Genomic DNA, 18,005 nt, shown 5'->3' with positions numbered 1-18,005 from the left:
CAACTCCCCCATTCACCAACACTCCTTACCTTTTCTCTGCATGCTGCACAACCTCGTCATTATGAGGGGACAGCCCTTGCCACTGACTGTCCGGCGAGACCCTGAGCCAGAAGCAGAGGAAGAGGAAGAAGAGGAGGAGGAAGAAGTAGAGGAGGAGGAGGAAGTGCAGTAGGAAGTGGAGGAAGAGGCAGGGAGGCAACAAGGTGGACAGGCCCTGTTTGCCAGGGCCCTGTGTGATCAAATTATGAATGAGAGATACCACTGGTTTGAACAGATGTTGTTGGTATGTGGGTAATGGGGCGGTGTAGTGCGTGGAGCATTGGATGAGGCTAGTGTTGCAGTTGGTGGGAGATGCTGCATGACAGTTGACTCCACTCACCTTGACCACTCGTGTCAAATCATTGAACTTCTTCCTGCACTGCATCCATGTTTGTGGAATGATGCTCCTGGCATTGACTTCGTCCGCCACAGCCTCTGACTGCCTGTTGAGGATGTGTCTGGAGGGTCTCCTGCCCCCCTGCGGATATAGGATGGCCCTCCGTCTGTCCACCTCTTCCACCAAGGCCTCTAGTGCACCATCTGAGAACCTTGGTGCTGCTCTCTCCCAGGTGCAGCCATTCTTCAATATCTTCCAGCCCAGGAATCACTTCTCACACCACTTCCTGCAGCCACAGTGCACCTCCCCTTTAAGAGGTGCAGGCTGGCTTAAGTGGTGCTAGCCATTCCTGATATCGGGACCTCCTGCTGGTGTGTGCAGGCACTCACAGCGCAGGCTGCACACAGCAATCATGTAGATTAGCAGGCAGCATGAATGTTACGTTAATCATGCACCGTGATCCCTGCGCCTGTTTCCAGGGGTTAACTAATTTAACCCCCATGGATTTCTGAAGGACGGTGTTTTAAGGCATCATTTCCTAGAGCTAGAAATTGGGCCGTCTGGTGCCCGTTGTTTCGGCGCTACGCAGCCTTCCGAAGTGCCAAGATGGCGTCCTGGCTGTGTACACACGTTTCTAGCATGATGTGCGCTGGACACCATCTTGGTAAAGGTAGTAGCGCATGCGCAAATAATGAATACCGGCAGCATGTAAAGTGAGGAGAAAATGCATACAATCAGTGTGCAACGCTGATTTAAAGTGATAGACACCATTTTGGTACTTAACGCTCAACTCAATGCATAGTCTTAACCACGACCATCTGAACATGTATTAGAGTGCCTCACATTGCCTTTTGAGCATATGTCTGGAGGACCTCTTGCCCCCCTGCGGATATAAGATGTCTCTCCTTCTGTCCACCTCTTGCATCAAGGCCTCTAGTGCATCAGCAGAGAACCTTGGTGCAAGCACTCTCGCAGGCCTGTTATGAACTCAGATCGGCAGATTGGTGAGGTCTGACATGCAGATTAGAGGATGTAGGATTTAGCAGTGCGCAACCTTTATTCAATGTTTTAACAAAACTCATCTATTTGTAAACATACCTGCATCTGTGTTTTACGTGTGCGATGTCTGATCTCCGTTCAGACTCCGTGTGGACAGCGGACTGTTATTTTCAGCAAATAACAGGTACTGGCTACCTTCAAGAGATTTGGGCTCCCCCTGCCGGTGGAAAGTGCACATGTCCTTGAATCTTGATGTCAGGCCGTGTTTTTAAGGCTGCTGTCAGGTAAGTGTTCAGGTTGGACGAATGTCTCGTCCTGCCTGCGCAGGAAGCACCGGGCGCGGGATAGTCGCGGATCAAGGTAGCTGCACCCGGTTTCCAGCCTAATCGAATATAACCTCCCTACAGTTTTATAGCAGAGTCACCAATGATATAGATGGGGATGGTTTGAGAGGAGGCATTTCATGCCTCTTCATCAGTATCAAACTTCAGCTGTTGGTGGTTTGAAGCATGGTAGACATATAGACATATACTTGAGTGTGATCAAACCAATCTTCCTGCACTAAAAGACAAGGATGATGTAAACAAAAGTGATTATATTTTCTTATCTCCAGTTTTTGTTTTCTAATTGTCTTATTATGTACCACTCCCAAATATACAAGCTCCTGATATGTTGAAAGAAAACTCTATAAGTGACTTTATATTATTTCCTTCACCTTTCCATTGTGTTCTGCCCTAGGGCAGGTCTTAATTCAAGCCTCACGCATAAGGTTCCTGAGTCATTTAGTAGGGAAGAGTAGCTGAGGTGGTTTCCTGTTGCCTTTCTTAAGTTGCGAAGTTTTTCTCTTCAAAGTACTTTCTCCTTCATATGCTGCAATCAAGGCTAAAGGGCTCCACCTACCCTTTACGATGGGGGTGAAGCGGGGGGTGGGGGGCGCGGGGTGGAATGGGTGCACTTGCACCCATTGGACACAGGTACTGGACGTCAATTCAGTATTCAGAGCTGGCGCTCCAGTCTCTGCTTGCTAGGGATATCTGGAGTGGGGCCTGGACCCAAGCCTTCTGACTCAGAGACAGGAATATTACCACTGAGCCAGTGGTCACTCTGTCCGGACACAAGTATTTTTTTTTCAAAAAATATACTTTATTCATAAAATTTGCTGCAATACATACAATACAGTTGTCATATCACATTCCAAACGTACACAATACAGATCATACAATTTGCAGGTTACATCAACTACAATTCAATGAACACATTGGACATAATTACAGTTCACGACACTCTAGGGTGCCTCATTGCATTACACTCAATACAGATTATTGATAACAGGTACGTTACAGATTCTTTACAGGTTCATTACAAATTCATTACAGTTACATCACATCAATTTGAATTTTACATTCTGCCCGAGGGGGTTTTTCCCTGATTGCAACCCCTCGGTATACAAATGCAGGAAGGCTCTAAACGGTTGCCTTTCCCCACAGAGCCTTTGCGGCGGCCGCACCCATCCTCAGTGCATCCCTCAGCACGTAGTCCTGGACCTTGGAATGTGCCAGTCTGCAACACTCGGTCGAGGACAGCTCCTTGTACTGGAAGACCAGCAAGTTTCGGGCAGACCAAAGGGCGTCTTTCACCGAGTTGATGGTCTTCCAGCAGCAGCTGATGTCCGCCTCAGTGTGCGTCCCCGGGAACAGCCCATAGAGCACAGAATCCTGTGTTAAGGAACTGCTCGGGACGAACCTGGACAGATACCACTGCATCTCTCTCCAGACCTTCTTTGCAAAGGCACATTCCAGAAGGAGATGGGTGACGGTCTCGTCTCCACCGCAGCCTCCTCTGGGACAGCGCACGGTGGCGCTGAGAGTCCGGGAGTACATGAAGGATCTGACGGGAAGGGCCCTTCTCACCACCAGCCAAGCTAGGTCTTGGTGCTTGTTTGAAAGCTCTGGCGATGAGACGTTCTGCCAAATGACATTGACAGTCTGCTCGGGGAACCAACCGACAGGATCCACCATCTCCTTTTCCCACAGGGTCTCGAGGACGTTACGTGCGGACCACTTGCTGATCACCTTGTGGTCAAAGGTGTTTTTCTGCACAAACTTTTCCACAAAGGACAGGTGAGGCGGAACGGTCCAACTGGACGGAGCGTTCCGTGGCAGCGTGGCCAGGCCCATCCTTCTCAATACCGGGGACAGGTAGAACCTCAGCACGTAGTGACATTCCGCTGAGTGTCAACCAAGTATTTAAAGACCATATTCTAGTCTCCACTCACTGGGACTGTCTGGAGTGAGGCTCAAACCCTTCACCTTCTGCTCAGAGGTGGGAATGCTACCACTAAATCAAAGGCTCACTCAGAAAAATAAATACAGAACTAATTTAAGAAAACTGTTCACGCGTATGCATGGAATTTTTTTTAACCATTCATTTTAAATCTCCTCATTATAAGAATCCTTACGTTGTTAAGTACCGGCCTTAACCTTCTGCAGCGAGTTTATTTAGTAATTAATGTGCAAATCCGGCAATTTCTTGAAACTCACAGGGAGGTTGAGGGTGAGCTGCCGTTTTCACGGGGCTAATGACGGAGCGGTGCAAATTGTCCAGACATTTATGGCGATTTGCAACTCACAAGGCATGACTTATCAGGAGAAGGCAGCAGCAGCCAACTTCCTGGCACCACGGGTAGCTCTGCTGCACAGGCTGGGAGGAAAAAGAGTGAAAGAGCTATAGTGATAGGGGACTCAATTGTAAGGGGAATAGACAGGCGTTTCTGCGGCCGCAACCGAGACTCCAGGATGGTGTGTTGCCTCCCTGGTGCAAGGATCAAGGACGTCTCGGAGCGGCTACAGAACATTTTGGAGGGGGAGGGCGAACAGCCAGCTGTCGTGGTGCACATAGGCACCAACGATATAGGTAAAAAAGGGGATGAGGTCCTAAAAGCAGAATATAGGGAGTTAGGAGGTAAATTTAAAAATAGGACCTCAAAGGTAGTAATCTCAGGATTGCTGCCAGTGCCACGTGCTAGTCAGAGTAGAAATAGGAGGATATTTCAAATGAATACGTGGCTAGAGGAATGGTGCAAGGGGGTGAGATTCAAATTCCTGGGACACTGGAAACGGTTCTGGGGGAGGTGGGACCAGTACAAACCGGACGGTCTGCACCTGGGCAGGGCCGGGACCGCTGTCCTAGGAGGAGTGTTTGCTAGTGCTGTTGGGGAGGGTTTAAACTAAAGTGGCAGGGGGTTGGGAACCTGAGCAGGGAGAGAGAGGAAAGCGTAACAGAAAGGGACAGAAGGTATGGAGTAATAGGTAAAGTGTTAAAAAAGGAAAAAGCAGGAACTAAGCGTCACAAAACAGATTTGAAAGTTCTTTATCTGAATGCACGTAGCATTCGTAACAAAATGGACGAGTTAACGGCACAAATAACTACGTATGGGTATGATCTTGTGGCCATTACAGAAACATGGCTGCAGGGTGACAACGACTGGGAATTAAATATGCCAGGGTATTTAACAATCAGGAAGGACAGGCAGGAAGGAAGGGGAGGTGGGGTGGCTATGTTAATAAAGGAAGGAATCACTGTAATACAGATAGATGATATTGGGACAAAGCATCAAGATAATGAAACAGTTTGGGTGGAGATAAGGAATAATAAGGGGAAAAAAACATTAGTGGGCGTAGTATATAGACCTCCTAATAGTTGCAACTCTGCTGGAAGAAGTATTAATCAGGAAGTAGTCGGGGCATGTAATAAGGGAACAGCCATAATTATGGGGGATTTTAATTATCATATTAACTGGACAAATCAAATTGGGCAGAGCAGCCTTGAGGACGAGTTCATTGAGTGCATCAGGGATGGATTTCTTGAGCAGTATGTAACTGATCCTACTAGGGGGCAGGCAACCTTGGACCTGGTCCTGTGTAATGAGTCAGGATTAATTAATAATGTCCTAGTTAAGGATCCCCTTGGAACGAGCGACCACAACATGGTTGAATTCCATATCCAATTAGAGGGTGAGAAGGTTGATTCTCAAACAAGCGTACTGAGCTTGAATAAAGGAGACAATGATGGTATGAGAGCGGAATTGATTAAAGTGGACTGGGAAAATAGATTAAAGGGTAAGACGGTACATGAGCAGTGGTGTTCATTTAGGGAGTTATTTTACAACTTTCAAAATAAATATATTCCACTGAGGAAAAAAGGGTGTAAAAGAAATGACAGCCATCCGTGGCTAAGTAAAGAAATCAAGGATAGTATCCGACTAAAAACAAGGACATATAAGGTAGCCAAACTTAGTGGGAGGATAGAAGATTGGGAATTCTTCAAAAGACAGCAAAAAGTAACTAAAGGATTGATTAAGAAAGGGAAGTTAGATTATGAAAAGAAATTAGCAAAAAATATAAAAACAGCTAGCAAGAGTTTCTATAGTTATATAAAAAGAAAAAGGGTGGCTAAGGCAAACGTAGGTCCCTTAGAGGATGAGACCGGGAAATTAATGGTGGGAAACATGGAGATGGCAAAAATGCTGAACAAATATTTTGTTTCAGTCTTTACAGTAGAGGACACTAAGAATATCCCAACACTGGACAAACAGGGGACTCTACGGGGGGAGGAGCTAAATACGATTAAAATCACTCAGGAGATGGTACTCAGTAAAATAATGGGACTCAAAGCGGATAAAGCCCCTGGACCTGATGGCTTCCATCCTAGGGTCTTGAGGGAAGTGGCAGTAGGGATTGTGGATGCTTTGGTGATAGTTTTCCAAAATTCCCTGGACTCAGGAGAGGTCCCGGCAGATTGGAAAACTGCTAATGTAACACCGTTATTTAAAAAGGGTAGTAGGCAGAAGGCTGGAAATTATAGGCCAGTTAGCTTAACATCTGTGGTGGGTAAAATTTTGGAGTCTATTATTAAGGAGACAGTAACGGAACATTTAGATAAGCATAATTTAATAGGACAAAGTCAGCATGGCTTTATGAAGGGGAAGTCATGTCTGACAAATTTGCTTGAGTTCTTTGAGGATATAACGTACAGGGTGGATAAAGGGGAACCAGTGGACATAGTGTATTTAGACTTCCAGAAGGCATTCGACAAGGTGCCACATAAAAGATTATTACTTAAGATAAAAAATCACGGGATTGGGGGTAATATTCTGGCATGGGTGGAGGATTGGTTATCGAACAGGAAGCAGAGAGTTGGGATAAATGGTTCATTTTCGGACTGGCAACCAGTAACCAGTGGTGTTCCACAGGGGTCGGTGCTGGGTCCCCAACTCTTTACAATCTATATTAACGATTTGGAGGAGGGGACCGAGTGCAACATATCAAAATTTGCAGATGATACAAAGATGGGAGGGAAAGTAGAGAGTGAGGAGGACATAAAAAACCTTCAAGGGGATATAGACAGGCTGGGTGAGTGGGCGGAGATTTGGCAGATGCAATATAATATTGGAAAATGTGAGGTTATGCACTTTGGCAGGAAAAATCAGAGAGCAAGTTATTTTCTTAATGGCGAGAGACTGGAAAGTACTGCAGTACAAAGGGATCTGGGGGTCCTAGTGCAAGAAAATCAAAAAGTTGGTATGCAGGTGCAGCAGGTGATCAAGAAAGCCAACGGAATGTTGGCTTTTATTGCTAGGGGGATAGAATATAAAAACAGGGAGGTATTGCTGCAGTTATATAGGGTATTGGTGAGACCGCACCTGGAATACTGCATACAGTTTTGGTCTCCATACTTAAGAAAAGACATACTTGCTCTCGAGGCAGTACAAAGAAGGTTCACTCGGTTAATCCCGGGGATGAGGGGGCGGACATATGAGGAGAGGTTGAGTAGATTGGGACTCTACTCATTGCAGTTCAGAAGAATGAGAGGCGATCTTATTGAAACATATAAGATTGTGAAGGGTCTTGATCGGGTGGATGCAGTAAGGATGTTCCCAAAGATGGGTGAAACTAGAACTAGGGGGCATAATCTTAGAATAAGGGGCTGCTCTTTCAAAACTGAGATGAGGAGAAACTTCTTCACTCAGAGGGTGGTAGGTCTGTGGAATTTGCTGCCCCAGGAAGCTGTGGAAGCTACATCATTAGATAAATTTAAAACAGAAATAGACAGTTTTCTAGAAGTAAAGGGAATTAGGGGTTATGGGGAGCGGGCAGGAAATTGGACATGAAGCTGAGTTCGGATCGGTCAATGCCCTGTGGGTAGCGCAGAGGGCCCAGGGGCTGTGTAGCCGGGTCCTGCTCCTACTTCTTGTGTTCTTTAGATTTGTGGTTGGGATCAGATCAGCCATGATCTTATTGAATGGCGGAGCAGGCTCGAGGGGCCGATTGGCCTACTCCTGCTCCAATTTCTTATGTTCTTATGTTCTTATGTTCTTCCTCGCCACAGGAAACAGTGGGTTATTTACACACTAATAACAGCGTGCGCATTAAACTCGCCATTATATTGGCAGCAATTTCTGGCCCATAATTTCTCCAGGTTTTCCGCAGATTGTCCGTCAATCTTACGACGATTGGAAGAACCTCTGCAGAAATTCAACTCCATAAACCTGCGTGGTGTCTGAAATGTCCTTTTACCAGCCTCGCCTTTTGTGTGAATCCGATGAAGTGCATGATTCCTTTTAGGAGTACACGAATATATATTACAACAGAATCACCATAATGGTGATTAGCCATCATGAGTTGTGGTAAAATGGGTGGTGGTGGGGACAAGATGGCCAGTTTCAGTCTCTCTCACTCTTTGATAAGCCACCGTGTGGTACAATTTAGTGGTATGGGTCGCTTCCTCCCCTTCACTGTGTGATCAGCAGGCAAATAATGAAATTCAAGAGAGGCAATGGGGCGAGGCAGGCATAGTGAATGTTTCCCACTGTGCTCCCAAACCCCTCCTCATCATGAAGTTCATGTCTACAGTTCAAAATATAAATAAAGATCAGCACTTCAGCAAACTACATCAGAATATCAAAGGTAACTCCAATGTGGGCTGTGTATATGCGATATTCTGATAATGACTATTTTTAAGTTTGTTTAATAATAAATTAAAATTAAGGAATTGCAGCTGTGCTTTCTTTCCCCATCTCTCCTAAAAGTATTCATTCATTGCAGGGGTACAATTGCGTGGGTGTTGATCATCCTACAAGATCTCGTCCAAGTAACCATTATTCACGTGAGCCTAGAGAGTGAGTGCTGGCAGGGTATTCAACTGCAGGAGCCATCATAACCAAACCCAATCCTGTTCACACGCACATGGGCTTCTAGCAGTTGTTACTGGATAGTGGTCAAGAGCAGGAACCCTGACTAATTTTCCACTCCCTAACCCAGGAGCTAAGAGACTAAGATCAGCAAACTCCTCAAAGACCTGGGATCAAATCTAGATCTTTCACGGTTTGCAGAGTTCAGCTACTCTCTGCATATACTCAGTGAACCATTAGGGGAACAGGATTGTGGTTTTCATAGTCCAAATCAGACAGTCATGGCCTGATCAGATGAAACTGTTAGGTTTGTGTTTCCACTGGGATTCTCCCGATCATTCACCATAACTTCGGATGCCCAGAAGATCGTCACAAGCCTCGGCAAAACGGCCATTCCGCGGATCTTCTGCCAACGTTATGGCGGAGACCAGGAGAACCCCCGCGGAAATTCAACCCCTCAGCAACCCATCTAGGAATTGACAGAAGCTGCTGTACTCATGCTGCCAGTACATTTGAGGGATAAGCAAAGGTTCAGTTCTCAGTCTGTGCTGAGCCAGTTGGCCAGGAGTAGGACGCCACAATTGGCCACCCCGAGGTTAGGGAGGGGAAAGACCAATTGGGGTTCCCGTCCCTGATGGCTATCCACTGAGCCCTGCTGGTAAGTGCATGATGGATGTTGAGTGAGGTCAGGATCAGGCTCATCCGTGACAACCCCCACGGTCAATATCCTGTCAATATTCCTGTGGAATTAGACTGAAATATGACTCAGTGCCTTCAGGAGAGGAGGGGAGAAAACTGGAAAAGATCTGAGATAAAACACTAATTAAATAAATTCAGCGCTGATAGGGTTCCTTGCAATACAGAATTAAATTATTCCCAGTACTGTGATCACAGTCTGTCACAGGAGCATGACTTCATTTTCTTCATCAGTACCGTATACTCAATACACATCTTAACAGCAATAAAGTAATTTCAATTCTATAAGTGAAATTGCTTGAATTTTGAGGTTTAATATCAGGATGTGGCTCTTATTATTAAAAGGTTGGTTACAGAGTTAACTATATCCCAAGCCCAAGCTGCAGTCATTTGGAGCTTCTGCTCTTGTCCGTTAAACAGGTAGGTTTATACTGTTAGTCTCGTTTGTTTTTCTGCGAATGCCAATTAAGAGTCAAATGAGTAGGTAGATTAGAGAAGAATGAATCTCTACAAACCTAATTTCTTTTGGCCCATGCCAGCCATAGGACTTTCATCCATCTGTCTGTAAATTGAATCAGCTATTCTTCATTAGGGAGTTACAGGCTCAGATGAACACTGGGAGCTGCACTCTGTGTTACCTTATTGCGTCTCTTCAGTTGACACTGATTGGCCTGGGAAGCTTCATGATCTCAGACCTCAGACTTCTCAGCGGCACAGGAAAGCTTTGTTTAGAGTCATTACAAAACACAGAAAATGATATTGTACAGGGACATTATTTCCTTGTAAATACTATCATCTTTATGTCTTTATTATGCTACAAATGTTATTTCCAATATTAAGTCCTCAACTTAATGGAGAAATCAGGATGATGGCTGAACAGATTTTCAAAAAATACTTGAGAGATTTGATTGATTTCCTTTCTTTCTTTAATTGGTAGATTTTGCTCAATGATCATGTTTGATGTGTGTTTTTTTCATATTGGTTCCTCACCTGTAGCTCTTCTATTTGCTTTTCTTGAATTTGATTGACATGTTCCCCACCTCATCAGTTGCAAATTGTTGTTCTTTTATAAATATGAAATTTCAGCCCATCAGGTGCAAGTCTGATCCAAAATTTGCAGATAGAAAAGTATGATAGCCATAGCATGACACCTGAAGTGTGATGGGGAAAAGGTGCTCTACACACTAGACTTTATTTATTTTTGTATAAAACATCCAAACAAATTGAACTCTATCAATGAAAGAAAGGAGAGGGTAATCAATTAAATCTTTCTAAATCTTTTTTGAAAATCTTTTCAGCCATCTTCATTTATAATAGATATAAAACATAATTGCTTTCTTATGCCATTAATCCTAGAAGAAAATATAAATAAAAATTTAATTGTGTTTCTTTCTTTTCCTGCAATTACCTCTGTCATTCTTTCCCATCATGTACCTCTTTCTGCTTGTCTTCTTCTGTATGGTTTTCAGAGTTAGTCTCATTGTGGTGTCTATCGTGTCTGTGTCAAATCTTGCTCTCGTTTGTTCTCTCACTGTTTGTGTAAGTCCCTCCTACACTGTATCTCTCCCAGTCTGTCTGTATGACTCTTACATGACACATGATCATAAAATAGGTAAAGGTGAGGAAAGCCATTTGGCCCAACTTAAAGCATCCATCCAAAAAGACCCTCCAGTCCCCCATCACTGCATCAAAATGTTTCCTAAATATAGGATTTTCACTTATTGATCACAATTTGTGTGAAGAACTTCCTGACATCAAACATCAGCTTTTACTAGTATGAACCAGGTGTCCCCTTGTCCTACTCCCACTGTTCAGCTTGACGTACTTTTCTGTATCTGTCTTTATTATACTATTTCCTATCTTAAATACCTCTAAAGAGCACCTTTGAATTGTTTCCTTTCAAGGCTGAAAAGCCCACATTTTTCCAGTATCTCCTCATAACTCAATCCTGTGATGCTGGGGATGAGCCTCGGGGCTTCCCTCTGACCTGGATCGTCTTCCACTTTCTCATCCATCTGACCCCTTTCCCTGTCTAGGCTTATCTCTTCAATGGGACACATCTGCTGCTCCTTTAATCCTCTCCCAATTCAACTCCTGACCATACAACTATCCTTCCTGATCCTATGCTAACATCATCAATGGTTGGATTTCTTCTTTCCCCTTCAAAACTGCCACCAGTACATACCTCATCAGAAAAACCACCCTCACCCCATCTGTCTTCTGCAATTGCTTCCCCATCTCTAATCTTTTTCTCTCCAAGGTCCACAAGTGTGTGTCACTTCCCAGATCCCAGTCTATCTCTCCCAAAATTCCTCATTCCCCAGTCTGGTTTTTGCCGTTCTCACACCCCCAAAATGGGTCTACCTGAAGTCAAAAGTGATATCCACTGTTACTGTGACTACGGCACATTATCGCTCCTCATCCTTCTCGACCTTTCCACCGTGTTTGGTACAGATGACCACACCATCCTCTTCCAACACCATTCTTGTGTCATTCTTCTTTTATTATTATTCGTTCATGGGATGTGGGCGTCACTGGCAAGGCCAGCATTTATTGCCCATCCCTAATTGCCCTTGAGAAGGTGGTGGTGAGCCGCCTTCTTGAACCGCTGCAGTCCGTGTGGTGAAGGTTCTCCCACAGTGCTGTTAGGAAGGGAGTTCCAGGATTTTGACCCAGCGACGATGAAGGAACGGTGATATATTTCCAAGTCAGGATGTTGTGTGACTTGGAGAGGAACGTGCAGGTGGTGTTGTTCCCATTTGCCTGCTGCCCTTGTCCTTCTAGGTGGAGAGGTCGCTGGCTTGGGAGATGCTGTCGAAGAAGCCTTGGCGAGTTGCTGCTGTGCATCCTGTGGATGGTACACACTGCAGCCACAGTGCGCCGGTGGTGAAGGGAGAGAATGTTTAGGGTGGTGGATGGGGTGCCAATCAAGCGGGCTGCTTTGTCCTGGATGGTGTCGAGCTTCTTGAGTGTTGTTGGAGCTGCACTCATCCAGGCAAGTGGAGAGTATTCCATCACACTCCTGACTTGTGCCTTGTCGATGGTGGAAAGGCTTTGGGGAGTCAGGAGGTGAGTCACTCGCTGCAGAATCCCCAGCCTCTGACCTGCTCTTGTAGCCTTCTTGAACCGCTGCAGTCCATGTGGTGAAGGTTCTCCCACAGTGCTGTTAGGAAGGGAGTTCCAGGATTTTGACTCAGCGACGATGAAGGATTGGCAATATATTTCCAAGTCGGGATGGTGTGTGACTTGGAGGGGAACGTGCAGGTGGTGTTGTTCCCATATTCCTGCTGCCCTTGTCCTTCTAGGTGGTGGAAGCCGCTGGTTTGGGAGATGCTGTCAAAGAAGCCCTGGCGAGTTGCTGCAGTGCATCCTGTGGATGGTACACACTGCAGCCGCGGTGCGCCGGTGGTGTAGGGAGTGAATGTTTAGGGTGGTGGATGGGGTGCCAATCAACAGTATTTATGTGGCTGGTCCAGTTAAGTTTCTGGTCAATGGTGACCCCCAGGATGTTGATGGATTCAGCTCTGTGGGACTCCCGTTTCATAGTTCTATTCCTGCTTATCCAAACACAGCCAACGCTTGTCAGAAATGGCTTCTCTTCCCTTCCCCACATCATCACCTGCTGGGCCACCCAAAGATCTATCCCTGGCAGCCTTTTTTTCTTATATATCTGTTGTTCTTTGCTGAGATAATCCACAGGCAAAGGTTCAGTTCTCACATTTACAGGATACCCAGCTCCACCTTGGAATGTTTAAGCAATAGTTAAAGTATTGGGTGTGGTTTTGGGTACCCCATTATAGAAAGGATATTAAAGCCATAGAAAACAAAGATTCACCAGCATGATTAAAGCGATGGAGAATTATAGTGATGAAGAGAGACCTGAGATCCTGGGACTACTTCCAGTGGATCAAAGAAGGCTAAGAGAAGATTGAATAGAAGTTTTCAAAATTATAAAAGATTTTAATCAGATGAATAGGGAAAGACTACTTCTTCTGGTTGGGGTCTCAGTGACAAGGGGTCATCAGTTTAAAACCGTCATTAAGAGAGTGAGGAGTGAGATTGAGAGAAATTTCTTTACACAGAGGGTTGTTACCGCATGGAATGCTTTACCAGTAATTGAGGCAGAGACTATTGCATCTTTTAAGGGAAAAGTTGATATATATTTGAAACAGAGGAAGGTACAGCGCCATGGGGAGAGAGTGGGGCATTGGGATTCCTTTTGGATTGCTCTTGCAAAGACAAAATGGGTTGATTGGACTTCTTCTGTGCTGCAAACTTATATGGTTTTATCTCTTCTCCACTCAACTGTACTGTCAGACTGCTTGCTCCAGCTCAACATTGAGAAAACTGAAGCCATTATCTTTGGCATTTGCCACAAAGTCTGCTCCTTTATCACTGACTCCATCCCCTCACCGGGAACTGTCTCAGGCTGAATCAGACTGTTGTCTGTCCTAGTGTTCAGTTCAACTCTGGGTTGAGTTTTAAACTTCACATCCCATCCATCAGCAATCTGCTTACTTCCACCTCCACAACATTATCCACCCCCATCTCTACCTCAGCCCCTCTGTTGCTGAAACCTTTATACATGTCTTTATCACCTCCAGACTTGGCTACTCTAACACTCTCCTTGCGGGCCTAACAGTCTCCACCTCCATAAACTCTACCTTGCTCAAAACTCTATCTCATGTATCTTATCTCTCTAGGTAATGTTTGCCCATTATTCCCCCTGTCCTCACAGACATATATTAGCTTCCCATTCCTCCATGCATTAAATGTAAAATCCTAGCCTTCATCTATAAATTGCTCCTAATTTTCAGTCAACCCTCCTCATCTCTTGCTTCCTGGCTCAATGTTGTTTTCTCTAAACTTATTTGTGAAACACCTTGGGATGTTCTTTACATTAAAAGTGCTTTATTACTGCAAGTTGTTATCTGCACTGAGATAGATGGCCAGTGGAATCATGTACAGGTTTTCAGGAAGCTTACAGACCTACTTATCTCAATAGTACATCTCTCAGGAATAGTACAGTAGAAAAGACCAGGCTGCACAAGGGGACAGTACATTGGCACAGGATCGTAAACATATGCATCACCATAAACTTTGCAGTCACTGATTTTTTTTTTAAATTATGTTTTTTTAGATAAACAGCCATAATAAAAAATGATTACTAAACTCCCAGAAAGGAATTTCTAATTACGCATAAAAACTAGTCTTATGCTAATCTTTTGCGCTAAAAATATACTCCATTGTGTTCATTGAATGGCGGGTGATACATGGGTAGTCTGTCCTCACACTGCTGCATAGCTGTGATGGAGTTTGACTTGTTCAATGAAAAGAAAAATTCCAACCAGGGTGCTAATACGGCCCAAATGGAACTTGGAGTTATAGAGGTCAGAAGGTTAATAAGATGAACAGGACTAAAATAAATATGACTCAGGTCAGCGTGGATTTCTAATCCACCTTGGTTGTCCTGTTCTGCACCTTTTAAATCAGGAGATGAAGAAAAAAAAAATCAGTCAATGGGTTTATTTTGAACACTGAGCATATCATAATTCATTATTTATTTGAATAAACACAGAATTATTTCCATAAATCAAGATAGGCAGAACGATTGAATCCTGATAGAGAAAATCTTGTAAATCTGAAATAAAAGGAGCAAATGCTAGAAATGCAGAGTTCTGACGAAAGGTTATCGGCCTGAAACGTTAACTCGGTTTCTCTCTCCACAGATGCTGCCTGACCTGCTGAGTGTTATCCAGCATATTCTGTTTTTATTTCAGATTTCCAGCATCTGCAGTATTTTGCTTTTGTTCATTCCAAAGTGAACTGTTTATACCACAAACCTCACCTCCAAGAAAAGTTTTTCTATCTTTTTTCCCCCCATCACTCCTCTTGAGGTCCTTTATGGTTCTATAGGCATCATGCAAGCTTCAGTACCTTGCCCAAGTGGCCATTCCTCATGTGCAAATCTAAACAGTGAGTATCAGCAGGCTATTCAACAGCAGAGAGCATGACCGTCAAACCCATCTGACATCCACACTGCTCATTTTCAGCAGGGATTGCTGACAACGTACTGAGGTACTGGCCTAAAGTAGTGTTGTTTTTACTCTGCTGTATTTAGGATAACATAGTATGAAATATGTTTCATGCATTAACCATATCAAAGAGTTGAAATATTAAACTATGAGAAATGTATTGACCTCATCAACCCCAAAATTTGTTACTGCCTGGGATGTGTTCCAGATTGCAAATATAATATACAGAACTGAAGTGTTTTCTTACCCTTTTCTGTGTTTATCTTTTTTCCACTTTTCATTTCTTTTTTGGTGGAGTGGAGAGTGATGTCATGGCAGACGGTGATGGATGGCTGCCTTGTGGCTAGAATTAATTAGGCCAAAAGTGATGTCAGGATATATGGCCTGTGTTTCTTTACAACACAGATAAGTTATAATAGAAAGGCTGATATAGCTAGAAAGGCTGATATAGCTAACAAGTTTGATGATTTTTTTTTAAACCAGTGTGCTGCAAGGACTCTGAACTGTTGAGGTTTTCTGTTTTTTTATGGCTTAGGGAACTGACTTCCTTTAGATGCTTTAAGGAACAGACTTTTGTTAGTGTGCAAGCACCTGTACTGTTGTTGCTACATCCAATTAACTGACTGAAAGATGCAGTCTACCATTTAGCACAGAAAAAGCCTAGTATTGAAAAGTAACACTATTATTCATTTGCACACTGTAAGAAAAGCATTATACAAGTTTTCTATATAATATTGCTAACCTTGTTAGGGAAAAGCATTATGTCAGCTTTTCCTATGAACAAAGGCTTTCTGTTCATCAACAAACTTTTGGGTTACCTTGTGCTGAGAGGGCCTCTTGAGTAATGAGCATCCTGTGTCAGTCTTACCTCGTGTGCATAAGATGGGAAAGGGAGTTGTCTTTAGTTTAGTATGGTTCTTGATGAATTGGAGCAACTAATCATATAGGAGGCATGATGTCAGATGTTATGTGTCATCTGGAATTTAAAGAGGTAAAGTGGATTGCAGATTCATGAGTCAGGGAGGATGATTGATGGGAGGCCCTATATAAAGCTGATGTGTTTAAAAAAAATATAAGATGAGACTAAAATTATATTTATTAGAATGTTCTCGGAGCAAGGCTGAACCGCTCAACTAATGTCAAGGACCTTCGAGAGGTGCACCTCGAAGCCTTGTACGGTGATAAACTTTTGTCAGGTGGTATATGTTTAATTGTATTCTTGTATTTTAACATCTTTGATACTTGTTATAACTTCTTAATAAAGCTGTTATACTTTGGAACACCTTGGAGCCTTTCTGATTAAAGACTGAACCTTGAAAATAGATAACACACAAACTAACTAGCATTTTCAGATCAATAATGATTTATTACAAACATCTTAGAAATTTTCAGCACTGACAGGCTTAATATCCAAAATACTGTATTTCTCAATGGTGCCAAAAACATCCAAACACACAATACAATCAGCAATACAATTATCAATTTTCTGACCTTGAGTAAAATTTAAGCAAAATAAAATCTGTATTTTAAAGTTTAACTGAAGAGTCAGCTTTTCAACTATTGCCCTTCAATAAGGGAACAGATGTCTTTAGAGAGAGATACAATGGCTTCTGTTGGCTGCTTCTTTTGTTTTGCTTTAGGGCTCTTGCCAAATTTTGGCATTTCATGAGCGGACCCAGAGATCAATGTTACATGAGACAGAAAGAGTTGAGGCTCCTGAGCTCCAAGCCACAAGTCCCACAAGTAGTCGGAGAGCAGAAACAATGCTGCGTCTGTGAGAGGAGAAAGAATTAGACATCTTAACTCAGTGAGAAACGTTGCATTTAAAACTGCAAGATATATTTTACTAGAGATAACTTTTGGACCCTTTTTATTATTTTTTTTGAGGGTGTGCTATCTTCTTTTGGATGGATACATCCTTTCTGCTTTCTCCCAAGTGCCCCATCCTTAAGCCATGGAACTCCTATAGCTGAGAGGGCAGTCTATGTACTCTGCTGCATACACAGCAATGCTGCCTGTGTTCAAATCTCTCCATGGTCTCGTTCCTCCCTATCACTGTAACCTCCTCTAGCCCTACGTTCCTACAACTCTGGCCTCTTGCACATTCCCCATTTCCTTTGTCCACCATTGGCCGCTGTGCCTTCAGATATCTAGGCCCCAAGCTCTGGAATTCCCTCCCTAAACCTCTCTCTCCTCCTTTAAGACACTCCTTAAAACCTTCCTCTTTGACCAAGCTTTGGTCACCTGTCCTAATGTCTCCTCCTTCGGCTCGGTGTCAATTTTTTCTGATTACGCTCCTTTGACGAGCTTTGGGATGTTTTACCACGTTAAATGCATGTTATTGTTGTTATAGGTGCCTGTCAGGAGGTTCTCGAGAGTCGTTCATCTGATTTATTTTCCCTCCCTGCCACTGCTTCCACAGGGAAATGCCTGGTCTTTGCTCAATGCAACACAGCTGAGATCAGGAATTGACAGAATTGGGGGCTGCAACCTGTACCTTTACTCTCTAGTGCTGCGCATTAATGCTCCAATGCAGAAAGCCATGTCACCTATCTACTTTATTTTTAAATTGATGAAACTCAAAAAAATGCTATTGAAATTCACATGGGCTATACTGTTCCGTCAAGCTTCTGTTTATGTAAAACATGAAGTATCTGTTCACTGAAAAATTCAATGAATAATACAGCAATGTAATAATTGAATTGACTGT

At 43.7% G+C, this 18,005-nt stretch overlaps 1 protein-coding gene across 2 annotated transcripts in view; it reads right to left on the bottom strand.

Annotated features, from left to right (window-relative positions):
- Positions 1-16,640: 16,640 nt before the first annotated feature.
- Positions 16,641-18,005, bottom strand: part of urb1 (URB1 ribosome biogenesis homolog) — a 95,935-nt gene continuing 94,570 nt past the window's right edge. For both annotated transcript variants that reach the window (XM_067993171.1, XM_067993170.1), the window contains one exon: positions 16,641-17,067. In XM_067993171.1, the coding sequence (XP_067849272.1) occupies positions 16,853-17,067 (215 nt within the window). In that variant the 3' untranslated portion in view covers positions 16,641-16,852. The remainder of the gene's footprint in view (positions 17,068-18,005) is intronic.

This window comes from Heptranchias perlo, chromosome 11 (genome assembly GCF_035084215.1).
Source record: "Heptranchias perlo isolate sHepPer1 chromosome 11, sHepPer1.hap1, whole genome shotgun sequence".
Taxonomy (NCBI): domain Eukaryota; kingdom Metazoa; phylum Chordata; class Chondrichthyes; order Hexanchiformes; family Hexanchidae; genus Heptranchias; species Heptranchias perlo.
The sequence above is the reverse complement of the archived record's forward strand: the minus strand, read 5'-3'. Positions and strand labels throughout refer to the sequence as shown.